The sequence below is a fragment of the Plecotus auritus genome, assembly GCF_963455305.1.
Source record: "Plecotus auritus genome assembly, chromosome: 4".
Taxonomy (NCBI): Eukaryota; Metazoa; Chordata; class Mammalia; order Chiroptera; family Vespertilionidae; genus Plecotus; species Plecotus auritus.
The window spans coordinates 29,929,317-29,952,640 of NC_137775.1; the positions used below are offsets into that span (position 1 = coordinate 29,929,317).

Genomic DNA, 23,324 nt, shown 5'->3' on the forward strand with positions numbered 1-23,324 from the left:
AGAACTGAAGTCACTGATGGTAGGAGGGAAAGTTGATGCCTACACGGTTATGAGTCAGTAGCATTGAGGAAGAAGTATACCAGGACACCTTCTCTGTACATTGACAAGTAATGAATATCCCAATACTTTGCAAATTGTTCATCATTTTCCAAAAATAAATGATTTACCGATTATTCATTCACTGAAGTATACACTATCCAATTCAGAAGGGAAAACTGTTGGTTACTTTACCAATGTGTCAATATGGAAGAAAGTAATTTAAAAATTTAAACACATCATCTCTCATCTTAACCAAGAATTGAATGTACAGTTTCTAAGATCAAAAAAAGCTTCTATGGACACTACTAATACGATCTGAGGACTTGGAAGGGATAATTCCTGAATTATGCCAAGGGCAATTCACGCCTTTATCCTTTTTTTCCAGTCAACAAACATTATTTTGTTTTTTGTTTTGTTTTTTTCCCTTTCTATCCTTCCTTCTGCCATAAAAGGGGTGATGGGGCCTGTGACCACCACCACCCCCAACAAAAGTTAAAACATGACAAAAATTCTCCTCCTTCCTACCAGGAGAGAGCGCTGCTGTCTCTCAGACTTCATCATGAGCCAAGCACACTGAGATTGTTCCTGCTGGAAATCCGTAGTTGACTTGCTGTTGCTTAGCAACGGGAGAGTGGGCGGGATTTGCCGTGCGCGGTCTTGCGCGTGACCTCCCAGCGGAAGCGGAAGTACCGGTGGCGCGCGAGTAGGAAGTGGTAAGTCTTGGCGTAGAGATGGCTGCGCTGGCCCCGCTGCCTCCGCTGCCCCCACAGTTTAAGAGCATACAGCATCATCTGAGGACGGCTCAGGAGCATGACAAGCGGGATCCCGTGGTAGCCTATTACTGTGAGTTTTTCCGAGTCGCCGCGGCCTTCCTTCCCACCCGGGGCCCACACACCTCTGTTTGGTTCGAGGGGCAGGCCCCGCCTCCTGGCTTTGGACTTGATTTCTAACCTGTGCCCCCCCCCCGCCCCCCCCACCTTCTAAAGGTCCCGACCTTTGCTCTGCCCCCCTGCAGGTCCTGGGAAGGCAAAACTCCAAAAGCACCGTGGTATCCACCGTCTCTCCTGTTTTAGGCTTAAATATTCCTAAACTGACTACATGGCCTCATGAACACTGAAACAGACTGACCTAAGGTGTTTTTGTTTGTATTTTTTGTGTGTGCACACACACAAGCCTCTGATCTCCACCAGGGAAACCTGAAATATAACCTGGGTAGCTGAGTAATGGAATTGAAGTATTGAAGTGGCGAGTGTCCCAAAGACAGTGATGTGGACAAAAGGAATACAGACTAATTTTGTAAACAGTAATAAGTGAAGGTTAATTATGACAAATGCAAACCAGTTCAAAAAGTCATACATGGTTAAATGGAGAGTATCTGCTACAAAACAAGCATTTTGATTTTACCATTTCCACTTCTGTGTCTAAACTGCTCTCCCACCAGTGAGAATTTTTCGTCTTAATACTGCGATTTAGACATTTGGTAGCAATATTCTCACTTTGGTTGATGGTCAATACTTATAATCTACAGTCGATGCGAAGGAAGCACGGATTAAAATTGTTCAAACATTTTTCCTTCGCAGTGAAGAGAGTGTTCTAGTAGTGTTATGTCAATTTTATTTTATATTCCATATTCCAACTGTATTGCAAATAAGTAACCTGGAAACCGTAAATCTTTTGAAAAGGATTTTTAGAGTTAAGCTCCACATAAGGTGTCCTCTGTTGTGAATGTTGCTAAAGTTAGCTAAAATCTGATCCTCTGTCACCCTGCTGTACTCCAGGTGATCCCATTTTCATTTCTCACATGTGCAAGGCCCTTTCAGATCTCCATGTTCTTCACCTGGGAACATCTGCCTTTTTTCTCCACTTGGCAAATTTCAAATGATTAAAAATCTAACCCAAATGTCACCTATTCTGTGGTCAGTAAGTTGAATACTCTCTAGGCTTTGCCTCATTTTGTTCAAATCTTACAGTATTATTTCAGTTGTACTTGTTATTCAGTTCCTCAAGCAAGGACCATTAATCACTCATCCAGCATGTATTTATTGAGCTTGTGCCTATGTCAAGCATTACCAGGCACTGTGGCTACAGTTCCCCGCATTCATGGAGTTTACATGCAATGGGGTGGAGAGATTAAACAATATGAAGAGTATATTATGTAGACATTTAGAAGGTTATGGAGAAAAATAAAGCAGGGGAAGAGAATACGAGCACCAGGAGCAAGGTGGTAGGGAGTGTGGAAGAAATTTCACTTTCAAAGTGGTCTGTTAACTGCTTCAGTGAGTTCATATCTGAGCAAAGACTTGAATGAAAAACAGGCTTTGCTTCATCTGGCAAACAGTATTCTCTTTTCTCCATAGAGGGAATAACATGTACAAAAGTCCTGAGGGAGGGCTGTTGAAGGAGGATCAGAAAGCCATTGTAACTGGAGTGGTTAGAGTGAGGAGAAAAATGATGTGATGTGGACAAAGGTAATCGCTTACAACAATGAAATAGGAGCTATTGTTCATGTCTAAAACTAATCCCTATTCATGGGCTCTGTATTGTATGCCTTTGTGACTACCCAGGGACCCTTTATTTCCTGTGTCATCCTCTCCCTCTCGCCATTTCTTTCTAAACTAACCCAGTTGCCTTCATATAAAAAATAAAAGAAATTCTCACTATGACATTCCCCTAAAGTTGCTGTCCTGTGTGCCCAACCTTAAAGCCTAGCTTGAAATAACTGCCTGTAGTTGTTTTTACAACCTTATCCCATAGAATCTTTTCAGCCCATTGAAATCTGGTTTTCATGCCCATTATGTCACTGAAACTGCTCTCAGCAGGGTCATGAACAAACGTTTTTATTGCTAAATCGAACTTAAAAATACTTTTTAGTGAAATATATGCGTATTAAAGAACATATATAGTGGGTGTGTACAATTTAAGGAATAATAAACTGAACATTAATGTACCCACCATGTTTGATGTTATTAGACTTTTAAATTGACAATCTGGTGGACATGAAATGGTGTGTCATTGGAGCAAAATTTGCAATTCATTGAATCTTAATGAGATTGAGCATCTTTTCATATGTTAATCATTTGTGATTTCCTATTGAAATATTTATTGCTTTTGACCATTCTATTTCACCATATGTCTAAATAATCTAGATACTTTTCCTTTGTTGTATGCATTGCAAATGTCTTCTCTGAGTTCATAGGTTGATTTTTCATTCTATAAGTCCTTTGATGTTCAAAAGTTCTTAATTTTAAAATAATAGCCAATTTACCACCTTCTTCCCTATGATTTGTATTCTGATTTTCTAGTCCTTGGTTTCCTTTTGTGTAAGTAGTACCTTGTTTGGGACTTTGGCATATTATTCTTTATCTATTTTCTCTATTTTGTACTGAAATTTTTATTAGACATGTGTTGCACTTTCCTTCTTTATTTCCTTCTTAATGCTTTCAGAGTTTGCATCCCTTTGTCTCTCTGAGCTACATTTGGTGTAATTTTGTAATTTCTTAAGGTCTGTGGTCATCTTCATATAGGTATCCTGTTGTATAAGCCAAGTATTGTGTTTCTACTTTACTTTTTTATTTCTAGATCTTCTGTTATCTTTTCTTTTCAAATTGACCTACCCATTTCTGTTAATCTTTTGCTACTAAATTTCTTAAACATTCTTATTTCTTTAAATGTTTTAAATATATTTATATTCATATATGCTGTCTGATAATTCCTGTAGCTGCTGTATTGTGGGTACATAACAACTTGTGCTCTAGGCATGCTAAACCAGTACTTTTCAAACTTCTGTGTGTAAATAATTCTACAGGAGTCCTTTTCCCAATTCTCAACTTGCCTGTTCCTTTCCTTACAAGACTCCTTTGGCTACAGTAGCAATGCAGTATGCTGCTTTCTCTTTTTTCCACATCCTGTTCACAATTGCCATTCTCCTAGTTTAAAGAAGAAAGACATACTATTATGAATCATGAGTATTTTTAACCTCCAGGTTCCAGAAAAAAAGAAAAATTTAAATTACTAGTATTAGTGAAACCTCCATTAATTAAGGTATTAGGTAGAGCTTCCTGTCTTTTCCTGTGTCATGTGGAAGAAAATCAGTCAGAGTAAAGAATAACCTTTTATTCAAAATGCTGGTGTGAGAAGATGTCAAGGAGCATTCTAATTTGGGGAAAGAGGGTGCTATGTTTTATAAAGGAAATGGGGAAGTCACCTGAAGTTTGCCAAGATGAATCTCAGAAGATGGGGGAATTATTCTTAGAGATTAGCAGCTTTTGTTTGATCATTTTGGATTTTATCCAGAGGGGTACGGAGGGACAGTTTGGGACCAAGGTCCTATGCAACAGGGGTGGGGACAAAGACATGGAAGGACCACACTGGAAAGTTCTCTTATACACATAATCTGTTCAGGCAAACAAACAAACAAACAAACAAATAAATAAATAAATAAATACACACACACAAACAAACAAACAAACAAACAAACAAAAAAATTAGCCTGTATTGCCGTGTGTTGAATTCCCAAAATGGTAAAGAGTTTTTATGAAATGACCTTACCTTTTCATTGTCTCTTCATTATTAAAGAATATCATTCCTAAGATAAGGGAGAAAAGGGGCAAAAGAGAAATGTTTAAGGGGCCATTGCCTTTTTCATTCAAGTGACAAGCTCATCTAGGGGTTTGTGGCTTATCAAAATTTTAGAGTTGGAATTCAGATGACATGAAGCATATGGGGACATAGGTTAACATATTTATTCAAATTGGAAAATTAAGTCATATTTTTCTGAAAAAGTAAACCTCATTGGCTGATTGGTTTGGCATTAGTATCAGGTTTTGCCTTTTATGTAATAAGGTAGACATTCTCTTTGAACTAAATAGCTATATCTTCAACTCTGGGATGTTCTGCTTTTTTTTCAGAAATAATTTAAAACAAGTGATAAGCTAACTTATTTATTTGCCAGAGGATGTTGAAATAAATGGTATTTCAGTTTTCACAATCCTGTGTCTGTCTAGGATAAACAAGAAGCCTCTCACTGAAAGAAAAAAAAAAAAAAGATGAATCTTTGTAAGATCTTTTTTATATGCTTCCTGGGAATTGAGAAAATGATTAACTTTACTGATGGGGTGACAAATTCTTTTCTAGTTTTAAAACAAATTTTGAGGGAGACTTGATTGAAATGTCAGCCAAGAGATTATTAAAAATACTTGGTGATAGGTGATTACAAGATTTTTAGTCCATACTCAAAAGGAATTTAAAGAATTCAGTGGTTTGCTATGACAAAACTTTCACGCTCATCTGCTGCTTTATGTGAATGAATTTTCTCGCATGTTACATTCATAAAAATGAAAGTGGAAACAGAACCAATACTCTAATATGGTTCATTATGACAAATCATATTGGTTCATAGATAATGCATTTTAACTCATTATAAGATGCATTTCTTTTGTTTGTTTTTTGTTAATCCTCACCCAAGGATATTTTTCCATTGATTTTTAGGAAGAGTAGAAGAGAGAGGGATGTAGAGAGAGAAACATCATTGTGAGAGAAACACATCAATTGGTTGCCTCCTGCATGAGCCCTGACTAGGGCTTGGGCTGGGGAGGAGCCTGCAACCAAGGTATGTGCCCTTGACTAGAATTGAACCCGGGACCCTTTGGTCCACAGGCTGATGCTCTATCCACTGAACCACATTGGCTAGGGCATAAGATGCATTTCTAATAAAATTTAGCTTTTATATATAACTAGAGGCCCAGTGCACAAAATTTGTGCATGGGAGGGGGGGGTCCATCAGCCTGGCCTGCACCCTCTCCAATCTGGGACCCCCTCGGGGGATGTTCAACTGCCTGTGGGATTGGGCCTAAATGGGCAGTCGGACATCCCTCTCACAATCTAGGACGGCTGGCTCCTAACCACTCGCCTGCCTGCCTGCCTGCCTGCCTGCCTGCCTGCCTGATCGCCCCTAACTGCCTCTGCCTGTCGGCCTGATCGCCCCCAAACTGCTCCCTCCTGCCGGCCTGATCACCCCCTAACTGCCCTCCCCCTCTGGCCTGATCACCCCCTAACTGCCCTCCCCCGCCCACCTGATCACCCCCAACTGCCCTCTACTGCCAGCCTGATCGTCCCCAACTGCCCTCCCCTGCCGGCCTGATTGCTCCTAACCGCCTCTGCCTCAGCCCCAGCCCCCACCACTGTGGCTTTGTCTGGAAGGACATCCAGAAGATGTTCAGTCTAATTAGCATATTACCCTTTTGTTAGTATAGATGATTATTAAGATATATAAAATTAATGTTTGGTCAATTGCGCATTTTAATATAAAAACTAAATTCCAAAATGAAAATTTTAACACCTAGCACCTTATCTCACAGGAAATTTTGATTAATTTAAATTTTAGCTTTTATACACTTTGCGGAGAAGTATGATAAGCAGGTTAGGAATTGTGAGCATATAAACATATACATATATTTTTTTAATTGTGTTTATTTAATTAATTTATTTATTTTTGAAGGGAGAGAGAGAGAAACAGAAACAGTGTGAAAGCCGAATATGGATCTGTTTTGCCTCCTGCAGGTCTTTTACTGGGGATCGAACCCAAAACCAGGGCATGTGCCCTGATCAGGAATTGAACCAGCAACCTTTTGGTTCATGGGAAGACACTCAGTTGGCCAGGGCCATAAATATTTTTTTATAATAAAATTTTATAAGGATAAGTAAATGGAAAGATGAGTTAAAATGAAATACAACAGTGTATTATTTGTGACTTAAAAAAGAGCTTTTTGTGTTTTAAAATAGATTGTGATAGATACCAATTTGCTATATTTTCAGATGAAAAAGTATAATTTTTAGATTTCAATATTTAATGTACTCTGAGTGGCCAGATTATTATGATCTCTGAACGCATAATAATCTGGCCAGTGTATATCTTACATAATAAAAGGCTAATAGGCAAATTGTCCCCTTGACCAGGAGTTCGACCAGCATGCAGGCCGGCCAACCGCCTCTGGCCAGGCTGGCTGGACCCCACCCATGCACAAATTCATGCACTGGGCCTTTAATACACACACATGCACACACACAACTCTCTCTCTCTCCCTCTCCCTCTCTCTCTCTCTCTCTCTCTCTCTCTCTCTCTCTCTCTCTCTCGAGTGGCCGGATTATTATGCGTTCAGAAATCATAATAATCTGGCCACTCAATGTAGTATAGTAGTTACACATTTTGTACCTATTTAAACATCTGATAAAAAGTAGATGTTAACTTTAAAATGTGTGAAAGGATACTTTTCTATGGTCTTAGAGCAAACAAAAATAATGAAGGACAGGTTTGAGCTCTATATACCTCTCTTTTTTAATGAAGCCAGAAAAATTTTGAGTCCCCATTAAACGCGGACACTATATTATAAATATTTTTATTCTGTCAGGTTTGCTGTTGTAGATAAAGCTAAACCCAAAAATATTTCTTTTAAATTTGCTTAATTAACTAAACATATGAAGTTTCAAGTTTGGTTTGTAAAAGTTTCCTCTAGGGGGTGACGTTGTACAAGGCTTTCCCTGACCTTGTATAAATGTTCTTTAAGAGCCATTTATTTATACGATCATAGAAAAAGTAAATCCAGTTTTCAGGAAGTTGTAAATATGTATGGTTATTTCAATTCTGGACAACAAGTGAAAAATTATAGTTTTGTTAAAATAAAGGCTAACTAATAATGGATTTCTGTATTGATGGTGTTAAGCCACATGGATATTAAGATTAATAATTAGTTGCCTATTTTTATTGTTGTTAATCACACAGAAACTGGGTTTTCTAAAGCCAGTCAGACAAGCTTAACTAAGCCAATAAAAATAAGCTGTTTTTTTTTTTTGTTAATTTCTAAATCTGTAAGATTAAACAGAACCCAGAGTCCTGTTATCTAAGTACTTTTTTTTGTATTAGCCAACTAAGGATTCTTTACTATAGCAATAACAGGTTAATAATTTACAAAAAATACACAGAAAGCTGGACCATTGATTTATCCGCTAGCATTTCATTCTTTTAGCTTATGTTTGTTCTTGCAAACATATACAAACATGAATTTTATTTTGTAAAAATAGTCATTTTAATAATTACTCCTTTTTGAGTAAAGTAAATCATGTCATCATTAGGTTCTTTGAACCTGTCCCTAAAATTGAAGGGGCAGGGTCAGTGGAATTAAGTAACTTGACCTTACCTATCATTTTCTTTTCTTTTGGTACTCATGCAGTTTTGGTAAGATTCATTTTTTTATGTCAGTTGTGTTTGATTGTTCACAGTGAAAGCTTACATACTCTTGAGCAGCACAGGTTTATATATAAAAGGTTCAATGTTTGATATTTTTCTGCTTTCATTCAATGTATCGTTTTTCTGTGACTTGGCAAGGTCTTTTGTTTTTAAAATGGCTTTTGTTTTTTACCTCTGTTAGTTATTATTTCTCTTTGGAAGCACTTGGATTCCATTGTACTTCCACTGTGGGATTGTTAGATATTCTTTATTTTCTTTTTAGTAGTTGCTCTAATGTTTACAATATCTTATCACAGCCTACTGTCATGTAATATACCATCTCACATATAAAGTTAAGAACTTTGTTTTCTCCTCTCCTGTTCTTTGGTTTCGGTTGACATAATTTTTATTTATACATATGACACAAAATCTAAAAGACGCTTATTTTTTAAACTTGTCTTAAAGAAATGTATAAAATGAGATAATTTTTTAAAATATTTTCTCCATAATTACCATTTTCAGCTCTCTTCATTGTTTTGCATAGACCCAAGTTTTAAATCTGGTTGTCATCTTCTTTTGTTTGGAAGAGCTTTATATATATACTAGAGGCCCAGTGCATGACATTTGTACACTGGTGGAAGGGGTCCCTCAGCCCAGCCTGCACCCTCTGGCAAGCGGACATCCCCCGAGGGGTCCTTAGCGCTGCTGTGGAGGCGGGAAAGGCTCCTGGCATCACTGCTGTGCTCACCAGCCATGAGCCCAGCTTCTGGCTGAGTGGCGCTCCCCACCACCAGGGGGCAGCTCCTGCATTTAGCGTCTGCCCCCTGTTGGTCAGTGCATGCCATAGCAACCGGTCATTCCACTGTTCGGTCTTTTTGCATATTAGGGTTTTATTATATAGGATATATATACACTAGAGGCCTGGTGCACGAAATTCGTGCACTGTGGTGGGGGGGTCCCTCAGTCCAGCCTGCCCCCTCTCACAGTCTGGGAGTCCTCAGGGGATGTCCTATCATGGGGAGTGGGCCTAAGCTGCAGTCTGGCCTCCCTCTGCAGGAGGTGACCGGGATGATCAGGGGAAGGTGCCATCCTCATCACCCCACTGCTGCTGTCACTGCCAGCCACCACAGCCGCCAAGGTGTTTTCATCAATGTGGACTCCAGTCCCTTCACCACAAAAAAAATGATGACTTTTCTTTAGGCATTTTCAAGATGTCTCTTTCATAGGATATGACATTTCTTTCTTTTCTCTTCTTTTCTTTTCTTTTCTTTTCTTTCCTTTTCCTTTTCCTTCCTTCTTTCCTTCCTTCCTTCCTTCCTTCCTTCCTTCCTTCCTTCCTTCCTTCCTTCCTTCCTTTTTTATGCTCACCTGAGGATATTCTTCCATTGATTTTTAGAGAATGTGGAAGAGAGAGGGAAAGACAGAAAGAAACATGAATGTGAGAGGGACACTTCGATTGGTTGCTTCCTGCATGAGCCCTGACCTGGGCCCTGGCCAGGGAGGAGCCTACAACCTAGGTACGTGCCCTTGCTCAGAATCAAACCCAGACTCTGCAGTCCGCAGGCCGAGGCTCTATCCACTGAGCCAAACCGGCTAGGGCAGGATGTGACATTTCTTAGCCCCTCCAGCATTGAAGCTTCATTTTTTTCCTCCAGGAGTGAGGTGGAAAAACCCTAGATCACCTTCTTGGATTCTTATTATCCAAGTTACCAAGAACACTGCAAGTGGTGTACAGGGAGCTTAGCCAATGAGCGGTCAGAAAAGGTGTTTCCTCTGCAGCTCACACGCAGAGGCGGGACTGCTGGCGTGCCGCGGTGTGTCTGCTCCGGGCCCGCTCCAGCCACAGCAGCTGGGGCGGGCCCCCCCGTGTGTGTGTCTGCTCCAGGCCTGAGCCATCCATGGCTTGCCTCACTGTACACACAGTCCCCTCCCACCCATCTGCATGCACAGCCTCCTCCTGAGCCAGTCGTGACTGTTACGGTACCTGGCTAATTTGCATATTACCTCTTTATAGATAGACTAGAGGCCCGGTGCACGAAATTCGTGCATGAGGGTGTGTGTGTCCCTCAGCCCAGCCTGCACCCTCTCCAATCTGGGACCCCTCGAGGGATGTCCGACTGCCCGTTTAGGCCTGATCCCACTGGGCCTCACAATCCAGGACTGCTGGCTCCCAACTGCTTGCCTGCATACCTTCCTGATTGCTCCTAACCGTTTCTGCCTGCCAACCTGATCACACCCTAACCACTCCCCTGCCAGCCTGATTGATGCCTAACTGCTCCCCTGCCAGCCTGGTCACCCCTAACTGCCCTCCCCTGCCAGCCTGGTCACCCCTAACTGCCCTCCCCTGCAGGCCTGGTCACCCCTAACTCTCTCCCCTGCAGGCCTGGGTCCCTCCTAACTGCCTTTCCCTGCAGGCTTGATCGCCCCCAACTGCCCTCCCTTGCAGGCCTGGTCCCTCCCAATTGCCCTCCCCTGCTGACCTGATCGTCCACAACTGCCCTCCCTTTAAGGCCTGGTCCCTCCCAACTGCCCTTCCCTGCTGGCCATCTTGTGGTGGCCATCTTATGTCCACATGGGGGCAGGATCTTTGACCACATGGGGGCAGCCATCTTGTGTGTTGGAGTGATGGTCAATCTGCATATTACTCTTTTATTAGATAGGATAGAGGCCTGGTGCATGGGTGGGGGCCAGCTGGTTTGCCCAGAAGGATGTCCCAGATCAGGGTGGGGGTTCCCTTGGGGCATGGGGCAGCCTGGGCGAGGGGCCTGTGGTGGTTTGCAGGCCGGCCACGCCCCCTGGTGACCCAAGCAGAGGCTCTGGTATCTGGGGTATATTTATCTTCTACAATTGAAACTTTGTGGCCTGGAGCAGAGCCAAGCCTTCTGCTTGCTCCATGGCGGCAGCCTTTTTTGGGGGGATTTATGTATCTTCTATAATTGAAACTTTGTAGCCTTAAGTGGAGGCCTGGGGCGGCCAGGGTGTGCGGAAAGCTTGGCTTCCTCCATCACCGGGGGCAACACTAGCCTCCTGCTCTTTCCAGCTCCGTGGCTGCCGCCATTTCTGTTTGGGTTTATTGATCTTCTATCATTGAAACTTTGTAGCCTTGAGTGGAGGCCTAGGCTGGCAAGGGCAGGCGGAAAGCTTGGCTTACTCCATCGCCAGGGAAACCCAAGCCTCCCTCCTGCTCTCTGTGGCCGTAGCCATCTTGGTTGGGTTTATTTGCATATTCTCTCTGATTGGCTGGTGGGCGTGGCTGGTGGGTGTGGTAGAGTGAGGGTTAATTTGCATATTACTCTTTTATTAAATAGGATAGATAGTTTAGAGAGGAAGGGAGAGAGAGAGAGAGAAACATCAGTGATGAGAGAGAACCAGTGATCAACTGCCTCCTGCACACCCCACACTGGGGACCAAGCCCACAACTCGGACATGTGCCCTGACCAGGAATCAAACCATGACCTCCTGGTTCACAGGTCAATGGTAAACGACTGAGCCACACCAGCTGGGCAAGAACTTTATAATCTCTTATGAGGCTTGCTGACAATGAATTCTGTTCTATTGTGTGAAATAAACTTTTATTTCATTTTTATTTTTTAAAGATATTTTGGTGCATAAAGATTTTATTTTGTCAATTTATTTTTTTCTTTCAGCACTTTTTTTTTTTTTTTGCCACCTTTTCCCACCCTTTTTGGGGGGGTGTGGGGAATCCAATTACACATGTATTAGAACACTTGATAATTTTCTCACACCTCAATGAGACTCTAGTTTTCCTTTTCTTTTGTTTTCAATCCCTTTCTCCCTGCCTTTTTTTTTTTTTTTTTTTGAGTAGTTTCTATTGCTGTATTCTGAAGTTCACTAATCTTTTCTTCTGTGGTGTTTAAACTTATCCAATAAACTTTACTTCAGATGTTATATTTTTCATCTCTAGAAGTTTCATTTATATTCCTTTGTGTGTTCTATTTATCTCCTCAGTTTATACATGGTTTCCTTTAAAATATTTTATAATTGTTTCCTAGTATTTTAATGTCATCTATTTCTGTGATTTTTTCATTGTTTGATCTCATTGGGCTGTTGACTTATTTTTCGTTATGGGTTCAAAAGTCCCTACACAAAAGGTAATACTGACCATATAGCAAATATTTACAATGTACTTACAAATAGTGTAATATATTCAGTTCTATTGGAATAAAATTTGCTTTAGACATCAATCTATACCATAATGATTCCTATTTGAGTGCCACATTTATGAACCTATTCAAGTATCACTCTTCATAATTGCTTTTAAAGTATGATTTTTGTGCATTTTATCATGCATTTCATATTTTTATATCCCTCACGTATAAACAAGGATGTGTTAGAATGTTAATGTTTAGATTTTATGGAACTTTGAATTATACATACCTTCAGGATTAGTAAATGTTTGTCGCCAGATGCCTCACATGAAATTAAAATTGAGTTGGAAAGTATTTAATCCTCTTGCAAATATGCCTCATTACTCATCTTCAAATAATATTTATTCATTAAAATAAACACATTTCCTTGATGAAATGAATCAAATATATTTCTTTATACATGATTTTAGCTACACATTTATGCTGTTTTAGTAGGTAATTTCCATATTAGACATTAATTTTTCATCATGCTGCTGCTACAATGAGCTACTTGTCTTGAATATGAATGTGATCCTTTTTTCCATCCCTATGGCAAAAAGATCTTTATTAATTTTCATAAGTAGATTTTAAGTTCTTTTCACTTTTATTACATTTACAGAATGCATCTTGTGATACATTTTCTGTATGTAAGACTTGTAAACCACATAAGATATTTAAAAATGTAAAGGCAGCCCAATTTTTGTCCTAAATCTTTCCGATTCTGAGATGATCCATTTCTTCATTTAAAAGTGTTACTGTATAATAATGTTCTTGTAATTGCAAAGACTAAATATGCATGTAAACCAAGAAAAAAATGCATTTGGAAAAACGAGTAAACTATATTGTCATTACACTGTATTTCAGGAATCAGCCATCTGTATGGAGGTTAACCTTTAAAGGACAAGAAGCTGATATTTGTTGATCATGGTTTTGGTGATAGCGAAGTGGGAATAATTTGATTTTTGCCTCAAAGGAGCTAGACAGATAGACTGACTCCACCATTTTTATTGTAAGCAATAGTAGAAGTGAAGAGTAATAAATCTGAAACTGAAAATTGTGCTTTTTACATAGGAATAAATTTCTTGTACAAGGTAGCAAGAAAATGCTGAATTAATTTTCTGCGTGTCTGCTTAATGGCTAAGTTTTGAGATGATTGCCACTAAACCCAAGGTGAACCTAGGAATCAACCTCATTTCATATGATCTGGGCCATTACCTGTGTATAATAGCCATTTATCCCCAAAGTTGGTCTATCAAGTAGCTAACTACACTCTGTATGGTAGGATTCACATAGTATTCCCTACTGTGGTTAGAAAATAAGGAGAAAGACCTGGAAAATGAAACTGTCAGTATTGTATTTCATGTGAGTACAAGACCAATGTTATCATGTTCTACCATGTTGGTCAATATTGTATATAGATAACAAATAATCTCTCAAATTTTCTGTGTGTCGTTTTGGGTCATTTTGTTTTTAATGAGATTCAAATTCTTTGAGATAGTCATTTGGGAGATTGGGAAGGCAGTTACTAAACTCATTTGATAATTATGATCTTTATAATGATGCTAATATGCCAGTGGTTTCTGCGGTTTGCATGTAGATATAGAGGGAAAAAATAGATGGCTTTATGTATGAGCATGTTTCTACCAGAGGGATGTAAAAAAAGATTCAGGGGTAGGAGGAGATAGGATAGTAATGTTCTAGAAAAATATAATGTAAAATCAAAGCTGGTTGTAGAAGGACATTGAAGATGAGAAGACTATCATGAAGAAGTAGGGAGACACCAGTGAACAGGAAGCCTATTGTAAGATGCATAGTTGAATGTTGGAAAAAAGGGATATTGTGTTTATAGTGAGTGATTGATGTACTGATTTTGGAAGTTTGTGATGGTAAATTATTAATGGAATGACTGGCATGTAAGAGAGAGTAGATACAATTACTGGAGGTCAGGGTCAGTAAGAATTGAGAACATGGTACTGGGTAAGCATTAGAATTAGATTTGCTTTCTAATCACAGGGTACCCAAAATAAAAATAAGTAAAATACAGTTTACTTCCTCATTTAAAAGAAAGTTTGGAATTGGGCGTATCCAGTGCCAGTATGCAAATTCCATGAAGTCATTAGGGAATCACATTCAATTTCAAATCTAAAACCAGCACGTTACCATTTCCAAGGTTGCTTGTGTCCAAGACATCTCTAGAGTTTCAGTCATCCCATTTTTATTCCAGGCAATAGAGAAGAAAATAGGGAGAGGGTCAGTCAGATCTTTACCCTGATATCATTTTCTATTTTTTTAAAAAAATATATTTTATTGATTTTTTTTACAGAGAGGAAGGGAGAAAGGGATAGAGAGTTAGAAACATCTATGAGAGAGAAACATCGATCAGCTGCCTCCTGCACACTCCCTATTGGGTATGTGCCCGCAACCAAGGTACATGCCCTTGACCAGAATCGAACCCGGGACCCTTCAGTCCGCAGGCCGACGCTCTATCCACTGACCCAAGCCAGTCAGGGCTCATTTTCCATTTTAAGGTGACTTTACAGAAGTCTCCCAACAATTTCTGGTTGAATGATTTTAATCTTAGTTACATGGCCATAGTTTACTTTGAGGAACCCTGGGAAATGTACTATTTTGGCTGGGAACATTACAACTCCCTAATAATGTAGGGGTCTTGTTAGTAAGGAAGATGGGAAGAATGGATGTGAAAAGGCAGTTAGCAGTCTCTACCACAAGTATTATCTGTGTGAATAGGGGTTATGATGGAAGAACAAGGAGGTCCATAGATGATTACAAGCATAATAAGATCAAGTGGAAGATGGTAGCATGAACCCTAGACCAGCATGTTTAGAAGGCATTGACAAAATACTGGAATGTAAGTAGCATTGGGGTACAAGAAGAAAACTGGTCATACCTGCCAATCCTGACATAGGAGGAATGTAAGAGAATTAAAAATTCTGGAGAGGACTGCAGATGATTTCTTCAAGTGACATTCAAGTTTTAGTTAAAAAGAGAGAGAAGGAATCTGAGGAGATGATTATGAAGCAGTTCCAAGGGATACAGTATAACAAATAGGGTTTTGGGGAAGAGGCCTGGGTTAGGTTGGGGCAAGAAAATACCATTTATACTTGAGAGAAGTGAGAATGCAGTGAAACGTGTTTCTTAACGTTTTGGTCACCTATCCAGATGAGTTAATTTTTTTTTTTAATATGCCTTAATTTATATTTTAACAATTTCTACTCTTAACTAAAAAAAAAAAAGCCTCCCACTTAGAAATAAGAGTAATAACACTTAAAATTTCTTAGAAAATTTTGGTAATACAATAAGACATAGTAAGATTAAATTAGGGGAAGAAAACTTATATCAATTATAGATATCTATCATATAAGGAGGTGACATTTGATTTGAGATCCCAGCAAAATCAAATAGGCAGGAAACATAATAAGTTTAATTACCTATATTAAAGAAGGAACACAGATCATTAGGAAAGGAAGAGTTATTAAGTGATTTTTGAGACAAGTGCCAGTAACTTGGGGGAAAATGCAAATTAAAAAGTTATATTTGAAATATTAAACCATAAGAACAACTAGAAATATTTTACAACTGAATATCAAGTCCTTGCAAGTAAAAGAACTTTCCAAGCTTTGAACTGATAGGGGAAAACAATAATAGCTTTGAATATATAAGTATTTGAAGCCTCTGTGTTTTAAAACAACATGCAAAAATTGAAAGACCACATAGTATTTGCAGCCTATATGTTTATCTAAAGAGGTCACGATGCATTTAAAAATAAATAAATAAATGCAACAAAAATGCTGGAAGAAAAACTTAACAGTTCAAAAAGAAGTCTTGGGGAGTTCACTCCGTTTTAAGAAAAAAGGCTGACTAAAACAGGCATAGAACTTAAAAGAAATATGACTGGTTTAAAAAGGGGAGGGCATTCAACCATGCTTTAAAAGTCCTGGTGGAATGGGGGAATTGATGTTTAAAACCTAATAGGTATAAGGGAAAAAGGACCAAGACAACTTGCTAAAGAAACATGACTAGTTAAAAGGAGAAAAGAAAGAAAACTTGGTCACATTTGTGATTAAAGCAATGGATACTTAAACTAAAACAAATGCTTTTTCTGCATTTTAAAGTAGCATATATATGTCTGTTTTTTTTTGTCAAAGTGACATCCAGTGCTGGATCCTGTGCAGTGAAAATGAAACACCATGCTTTTTTCACTGTGTGGCAGTGTATATCTGTATAGTACTTATGGAACTCATTTTTTTTTTTCTCTCTTGTTAATCCCTAGATGGATAAAACCCTTAAATTTGTTTTGTGGAAATAAATATAATAATAAATTAAACCTTAAACTCTAAACCTAAGCTTGAAAATGTAGTTCCTTCCGATAAAGTTTTTAAATTAAAAACACACTGAATATACACAGTAGTGTGCATATATTAATACATATTTTAAAGGTGATATGCTCAGATAGACATAATTGAACTGAAAATCCTGAGAGTATCAAGCCATGCTATAAACTAGTAAATAAAGCAGTGATAGACCCAGTAGACCCAGTAGGTTAGGGAAGCAAGAAGGACAGTATACAGAATTGGAAATTTAATATATGATAATGAATGATAAAAATGGCATTTAAATCAGTGGGGCAGAATGAGCTATTATCTACTCAGAAAATGTTTATTAAAGGCCAAGTACTAGCCTGGATGCCAGGGATACACCAGCAAACCAAATAGATTAAAATTGCGGTCATCATGAAGTTTAAATTCTAGTTGGAGTAGAGACAGGATAAATAAATAGAAGATGATTACATGCTGAGGAGTAAAGTAAAACAGGGAATGAGGATAGTGTTCACAAGATTCCATTTGGGGGAAAAAGACATTATGTTCCTATTTCATACTCTATAAAGAACAGCCAGGAAACTATTTGTTAAAAAGCAAATAACCCAATAGAAAATTTAGTAGAAGTTTTTTTTCTTTTATTTTGATAAACTAGAGGCCCGGTGCATGAAATTCATGCACGGGTAGGGTCCCTAGGCTGGCTGGTGATCAGGGCCGACCAGGGCTTTCCAGCTGCCGGCTGGGACCTTCCTTAGTTTCGCGCCGCCCGCCCGCTGGTGGTCAGTCCATGTCATAGCGAGCGATCGAACTCTCAGTTGAACTTCCAAGGGGACACTTTGCATATTAGCCTTTTATATATATGGATAGTCCTAATTCATAAAGGAGGATTTAGGCTATCCAGTAAATATCTAACGTATTTAGTAGTCAGGAAAATGCAAAACCAAAAAGTGAGATACCATTTTCAATTCAGATTGACAGGAAGTTTAGTAATAACAGTTCTTTATGAGTGTGAGGGAAATGAGTGCTTTTATATATTGCAGGTATAACTGCATGTTAGCGTAGTAACCTGTTTTGGAGGACAGTTCAAGAGTAGCTTTCAAAGTGAAAAAGGTACTCATTGCTATGACCCAGGAATCCCACTTCTTGATATTTACCTCAGGGAACTTGAATGTATGCACAAGAAAGTATGATAGGGCAACATGATTTGTAATAATTAAAATCTGAGAACAACCTAAATGTGCTTTAGTTAAAATGATGTGTCCATACAATGGAGCACTATAGCATGAACAGAGACCTCTAAAACATATTGTTGAATGTAAGAGTAAATTACAGATGATATATGTACACACCAGTGATAACAATTGCCACTAAACTATTCACACCTCTTACCATTGGAAAAGCTATAGTCAGAGAGGTTGTTAGCTTTAGCTTTATCTCTAATGTTTTCATTAATTCTTTTAGAGAGAATATTTTATATGTGTACATAAAAATAGTTAAAACAGTTCTTTTTATTAGCCTCAGCTTAAATCACATTTCCCATCATTCCAGCCATCTATAATAATAAAAGGGTAATATGCTAATTACACCGGATCGACCGGACATCTTCCAGATGTCCGACTTCCTTCCAGACAAAGCCATGGTGGCAGGGGCCAAGGCAGAGGCAGTTAGGGGCGATCAGCCTGGTAGGGGAGCAAGCAGTTAGGGGCGATCAGGCCGGCGTGGGGAAGCAAGCCATTAGGGGGTGATCAGGCCAGCAGGGGAGGGCAGTTAGGGGGCGATCAGGCTAGCAGGGGAGGGCAGTTGGGGGGCGATCAAGCCAGCAGGGGAGCAGTTAGGCAATGATCAGGCGAGCAGGCAGAGGCGGTTAGGGGTGATGAGGCAGGCAGGCAGAGGCAGTTAGGAGTGATCAGGCAGGCAGGCAGGCAGGTGAGCGGTAGAAGCCAGCAGTCCCAGATTTTGAGAGGGATGTCTGACTGCCGGTTTAGGCCCTGTGGGATCGGGCCTAAACCAGCAGTCGGACATCCCCCAAGGGGTCCCGGATTGGAGAGGGTGCAGGCCGGGCTGAGGGACACAGCCCCCACTCCCCGTGCACGATTTTGTGCACTGGGCCTCTAGTATTGTATATTTTATCAACATCACTTACCTGACAGTTGGCACATGGTTTTCTACATATGGGTTATTTTTCTGAGTACCCCAACTAACCAATTAAATTATAGGCCCCTTAGACAGCTTAGAATCTAGTCTTTTTTTTTTTTTTAACATGCCAAAAGAGAATGCCTTACTTGCTAACAATTTGTTAGAACAGGGGTCCTCAAACTTTTTAAACAGGGGGCCAGTTCACTGTCCCTCAGACCGTTGGAGGGCCGGACTATAGTTTAAAAAAAAAACTATGAACAAATTCCTATGCGCACTGCGGGCCCGGGACGAGTCAGCTGCTAAGCAGGACAGGCACCCGGCGGGCTGGATAAATGTCCTCGGCGGGCCGCATGTGGCCCACAGGCCGTAGTTTGAGGACGCCTGTGTTAGAATAATATTTTGTGTTCTTTATATTTGTAATTAAGATTCCTAGTAAGTCAGAGTTTTATTTCTAATTTTACTTAAATGTTAAATGATTTATTAGATGAAACATTTTAAAAATTCAGTCAACAAAAGATGTTAAAAATTAAATTATTTAAATTATTTTCCTTTTTTTAGGTCGTTTATATGCAATGCAAACTGGAATGAAGATTGATAGTAAAACTCCTGAATGTCGTAAATTTTTATCAAAGCTAATGGATCAGTTAGAAACTGTGAGTTAAACAGAGAGAATTTCTTTTCTGGTTAATGTTTAAAATGCTATTTTATTTCATTTGTGTAGTTTTTTTCCTTGGCAGCAATCAGCAATGTCTTTATAGCTGATGAAAAAATAGGCAACAGGGACATTCAACTGCCCCTGTTGGCCTTCTAACACTGCTTCCATGAGTGCAGGAAAAATCTGAGTACTCTTTTTTGGAGAATGAGGTTATATGGCAGGAAGGAGAATGTGTCTTACACATAGTGTCATATTTGTGAAATTCATCTCTAACAGACATTTTATGTAGAATACATCCCTATTAATTTCTCAGTATAACAATAATCCTATATAATAAAATCCCAGCGATCATAACGGTAGAACAACCGCTTGATCAGTACTGTGAGGTGCATTGACCACCTCTTGGTCCCTCCCCCCGGCCGTCAGGCTCCCATCGCCCGATGGCAAACTGGGAACCCGGGTGGGTGGTGGCAGGGGGCGAGGCTGGCTGCCGGCAGCCAGGGAAGATGGCCCTGATTGCAGGCTTGGCCTAAGGACCATACCTGCGCACGATTTCATGTGCCAGGCCTCTAGTAGGTAAAATAATAGCTTTTGGATAACACAAAACTCAGTTCTTTATAATAAGCAAAGTGTAAAGTCACATTTATAAAGTGACTCATCAGGATTTATTAGTATCTAAATTAAATAACAAGTAGAGTGAGTTTATTCCATAGTGAGAGCACATCTACCTAATATAAAGTTAATATCACATTTGGAAAACTTTTAGTTTATTTTTGCTGCCAGATATTTTAAACTTTTTTCTAGAATTAATTCTGCCTCTAGAATTAATATAGAATTAAGTGATTTCACAGTTTGGATATAGTAATTAGTATTACATGCAGGCTTTTTCTATTTTTGTTTAAGATAATTGTAGCTAAAAATGTCCTTAATTTCCAACATTAAATCCCTCTGGACATTAAATTATTTTGTTGTAATTACGAGAGTATTTACTTCGTTGATTTTATGAAAAATCCTGAAGCTTTTTTTAAATATGATTTTTATCTTATAATGTCTTTGAGAAAAACAGTTTTAAAACAGTAGTATGGTGCTAAGATATAATATTCCAGAAGGTCATTTATTTCAGTGTGACAGTCTGAGTATAATGTAGGAATTTAGTTTGTTTTTAAAATACTTGAAATTAATATATGCTTAGGAAAGGGATATACTGACTCGAAATTTACAGTTTTAAATTGTGTTCATTTCAGGTTTATGCTTTTCTAAATTTAAAAAACTTTTATAATCCAATTCCAAGTTTGTCATCTATACCTTACTTAGAATAAGACCTCCCTTTTTACACATGTGCTCTGAAAGATACTATTTTAGGATATAGTGATCCTTTTAGTATTATTTTTTTATTTGATAAGAAATTGAAATGGGAATAAATTAAAATTTTAAATTATATATGATTAGGAAGTAATTTTTAATTTCATTTTAGGATACCTGTTTGTACATTGGATAATATATTATTTTGAAATATTTGATGCTTTAAAGTAGCTACTTGGATGGGTTATCTTTCTATTCTTGGTTATTTTGATTTTAGAGATAAATTATACTTTCAGGTTATCATATGTATAATCAGAATTTTGTGAACATTGGATTGTTTTAAATACATTTGGCTAAGGCAGAGCGATTTTTCTTTGCAGGGTTCCACTGATACATCTTTTACTGAAATGCATATAAATCATTCATTTAAAATGATTGTTAGGATAATTTGTACTTAAGTATACATTTCTGTAAGTCCAAAATCATAAGCTTTGCATTTGATTTTCTTTTAGCTTAAGAAACAGTTGGGTGATAATGAAGCTGTTACTCAAGAAATAGTTGGTTGTGCCCATTTGGAGAATTATGCTTTGAAAATGTTTTTGTATGCAGATAATGAAGATCGGGCTGCACGATTTCACAAGTAAGTAAAGAAAGAGGAAAATAAAAATGGTAAGTTTAGTTACTCTAAACCAGAATTATCCAATTTTGCATTGAACATTTTCTGACTTCCTGATTAATGATTTAAATATTTAAAAATTACTTGTAGAATCTAGAATGATTTTGAGTATCAGATGCAATCCTGTCTTTAGAGAAAATTACTAAAAGAAGAACACCCAGGGCAGATTTATTTTCTCAGAAAATTAACTAGTTCTTTATCATTGCTGAAAATGTAAGAGTTGATTTTAGACAAAAAAACAGTCTGGTTCAATGATGCTGATTTTAAAAACTCCCACTCCACTGATTCAAATGGTTTGTCATTATTATTATAATATTTAAATGCAAAAAATGCACATGGCTTTATATACTTTTAGATAGTACTGTAATTGCATTATTCAAGGTCAAGTGTATACTATAAAACCTTACTGTACCATATTTACATGTAGTATTAGTGTTGTTACTTTCTCCTGATAACTTTGTAAGAGGAGTTCCATTGTGTTCCTAAAATCTGATTTTATTTAAAGTAATTTCAGAATGCTTTTATAAAAATTGGAATATTTTATAGCTACATAGCTAATTCTACATCATTATGTTTTTCGTTTAAACTAGACCAGCTCTCTTTTCTCTTCCAGAAACATGATCAAGTCCTTCTATACGGCAAGTCTTTTAATAGATGTCATAACTGTGTTTGGAGAACTTACTGATGAAGTGAGTATATAGTTTTTATTGTCTTAATAGCTAAAGATCAGTATTGTTGCTGTTTACCAGATTTATTATGACAATGTTTACTTAGAGCAGCATGTTCATAAGAAATGTAATGTAAGCAAATTTTTAATTTTAATTTACTACACATTTTTAAAAGTATAAACAAAAGATAAAATTATTTTTAATATATTTTTGTAGCAACTTCTTTAATTTTGTATTGGGCAGCACAGGTTTTGAGTTTGATTTTATTAAGAGTTTAAATACTACTAATCCTGTATGCTGTTAAGTTTCTTCACTGTTATTTGGTAAACATAGAGGCAGAAACTTTTTAAGGACTTTTCCTGTTTCATTTCTACTCAGAAATATTGTTTATGATTTGTTTCTATTGTAAAATACATATAGAACATGATATTTTACAAGGTACTTCATATTTATTAATTTGTTTCTCATAATCACTCTAAGATAAATAGAGTGCATATTCATTTAATACATGAGTAAATTGAGGCTAAGTGACAAACATTGCTGTGAATTCATTGTTGTTTTACTGTCGCAAGAAAATTTGTTTTCTGTGAGGGGAGATATTAATCTAGAAAGAGATAAGGTGAAAAAAAAAGGAGAGCCATAATGAGACTGATAAAGGCTTCTTATATAGTGATTTGAAATCTATGAAGAACATTGCTTTCTGTGATACGATTTTTTCAAAGTGATGAGCAGATATTAAAGTTCCAAACAAAATAAAGTATAATCTATGAGATATTTGCATTTTTATAAAACAATATATCCAAACTGTGCAAAAAATTCTTTGTTTGTATGTAAAATAAAATCAGGTTCTAGACTTGATGATTATAAGCTGGGTTTTTGCATTGGCAGCGTTGTGCAGGACATTTCAAAGTTGTGCTGAACAAAAGACAATTTATTATGTGATTGTTCCTTTTATTTCAAAACACCAAGCATTCCTGGCCCTTGCCTACACAGCATTCCCCAGTCATTCAGATAACCAGAAACCATCCCAGATATTCCTAAAACACCTTCTAATGTATGGGACAGTGCCCATTGAGAGCCACTGCTGTCCAGTTTTCTTGAGACAGAGTAGTATAAGAGGAAACAGAAACCTGGAGTGTAGA

General features: G+C 38.0%; 1 protein-coding gene across 4 annotated transcripts in view; it reads left to right on the forward strand.

Annotated features, from left to right (window-relative positions):
* Positions 1 to 713: 713 nt before the first annotated feature.
* The window catches only part of VTA1 (vesicle trafficking 1), a 47,098-nt gene continuing 24,487 nt past the window's right edge, over positions 714 to 23,324 (forward strand). The window contains exons 1-6 of one of the 4 annotated variants that reach the window (XM_080663700.1): positions 723 to 882; positions 2,397 to 2,507; positions 13,273 to 13,417; positions 19,440 to 19,534; positions 21,351 to 21,478; positions 22,128 to 22,203. In XM_080663700.1, coding sequence (XP_080519826.1) covers positions 19,454 to 19,534; positions 21,351 to 21,478; positions 22,128 to 22,203 — 285 coding nt within the window. In that variant the 5' untranslated portion in view covers positions 723 to 882; positions 2,397 to 2,507; positions 13,273 to 13,417; positions 19,440 to 19,453. Of the gene's footprint in view, positions 883 to 2,396; positions 2,508 to 13,272; positions 13,418 to 19,439; positions 19,535 to 21,350; positions 21,479 to 22,127; positions 22,204 to 23,324 lie in introns of all 4 variants that reach the window. The other 3 variants (XM_080663699.1, XM_080663698.1, XM_080663697.1) reach the window with 3 other exon arrangements.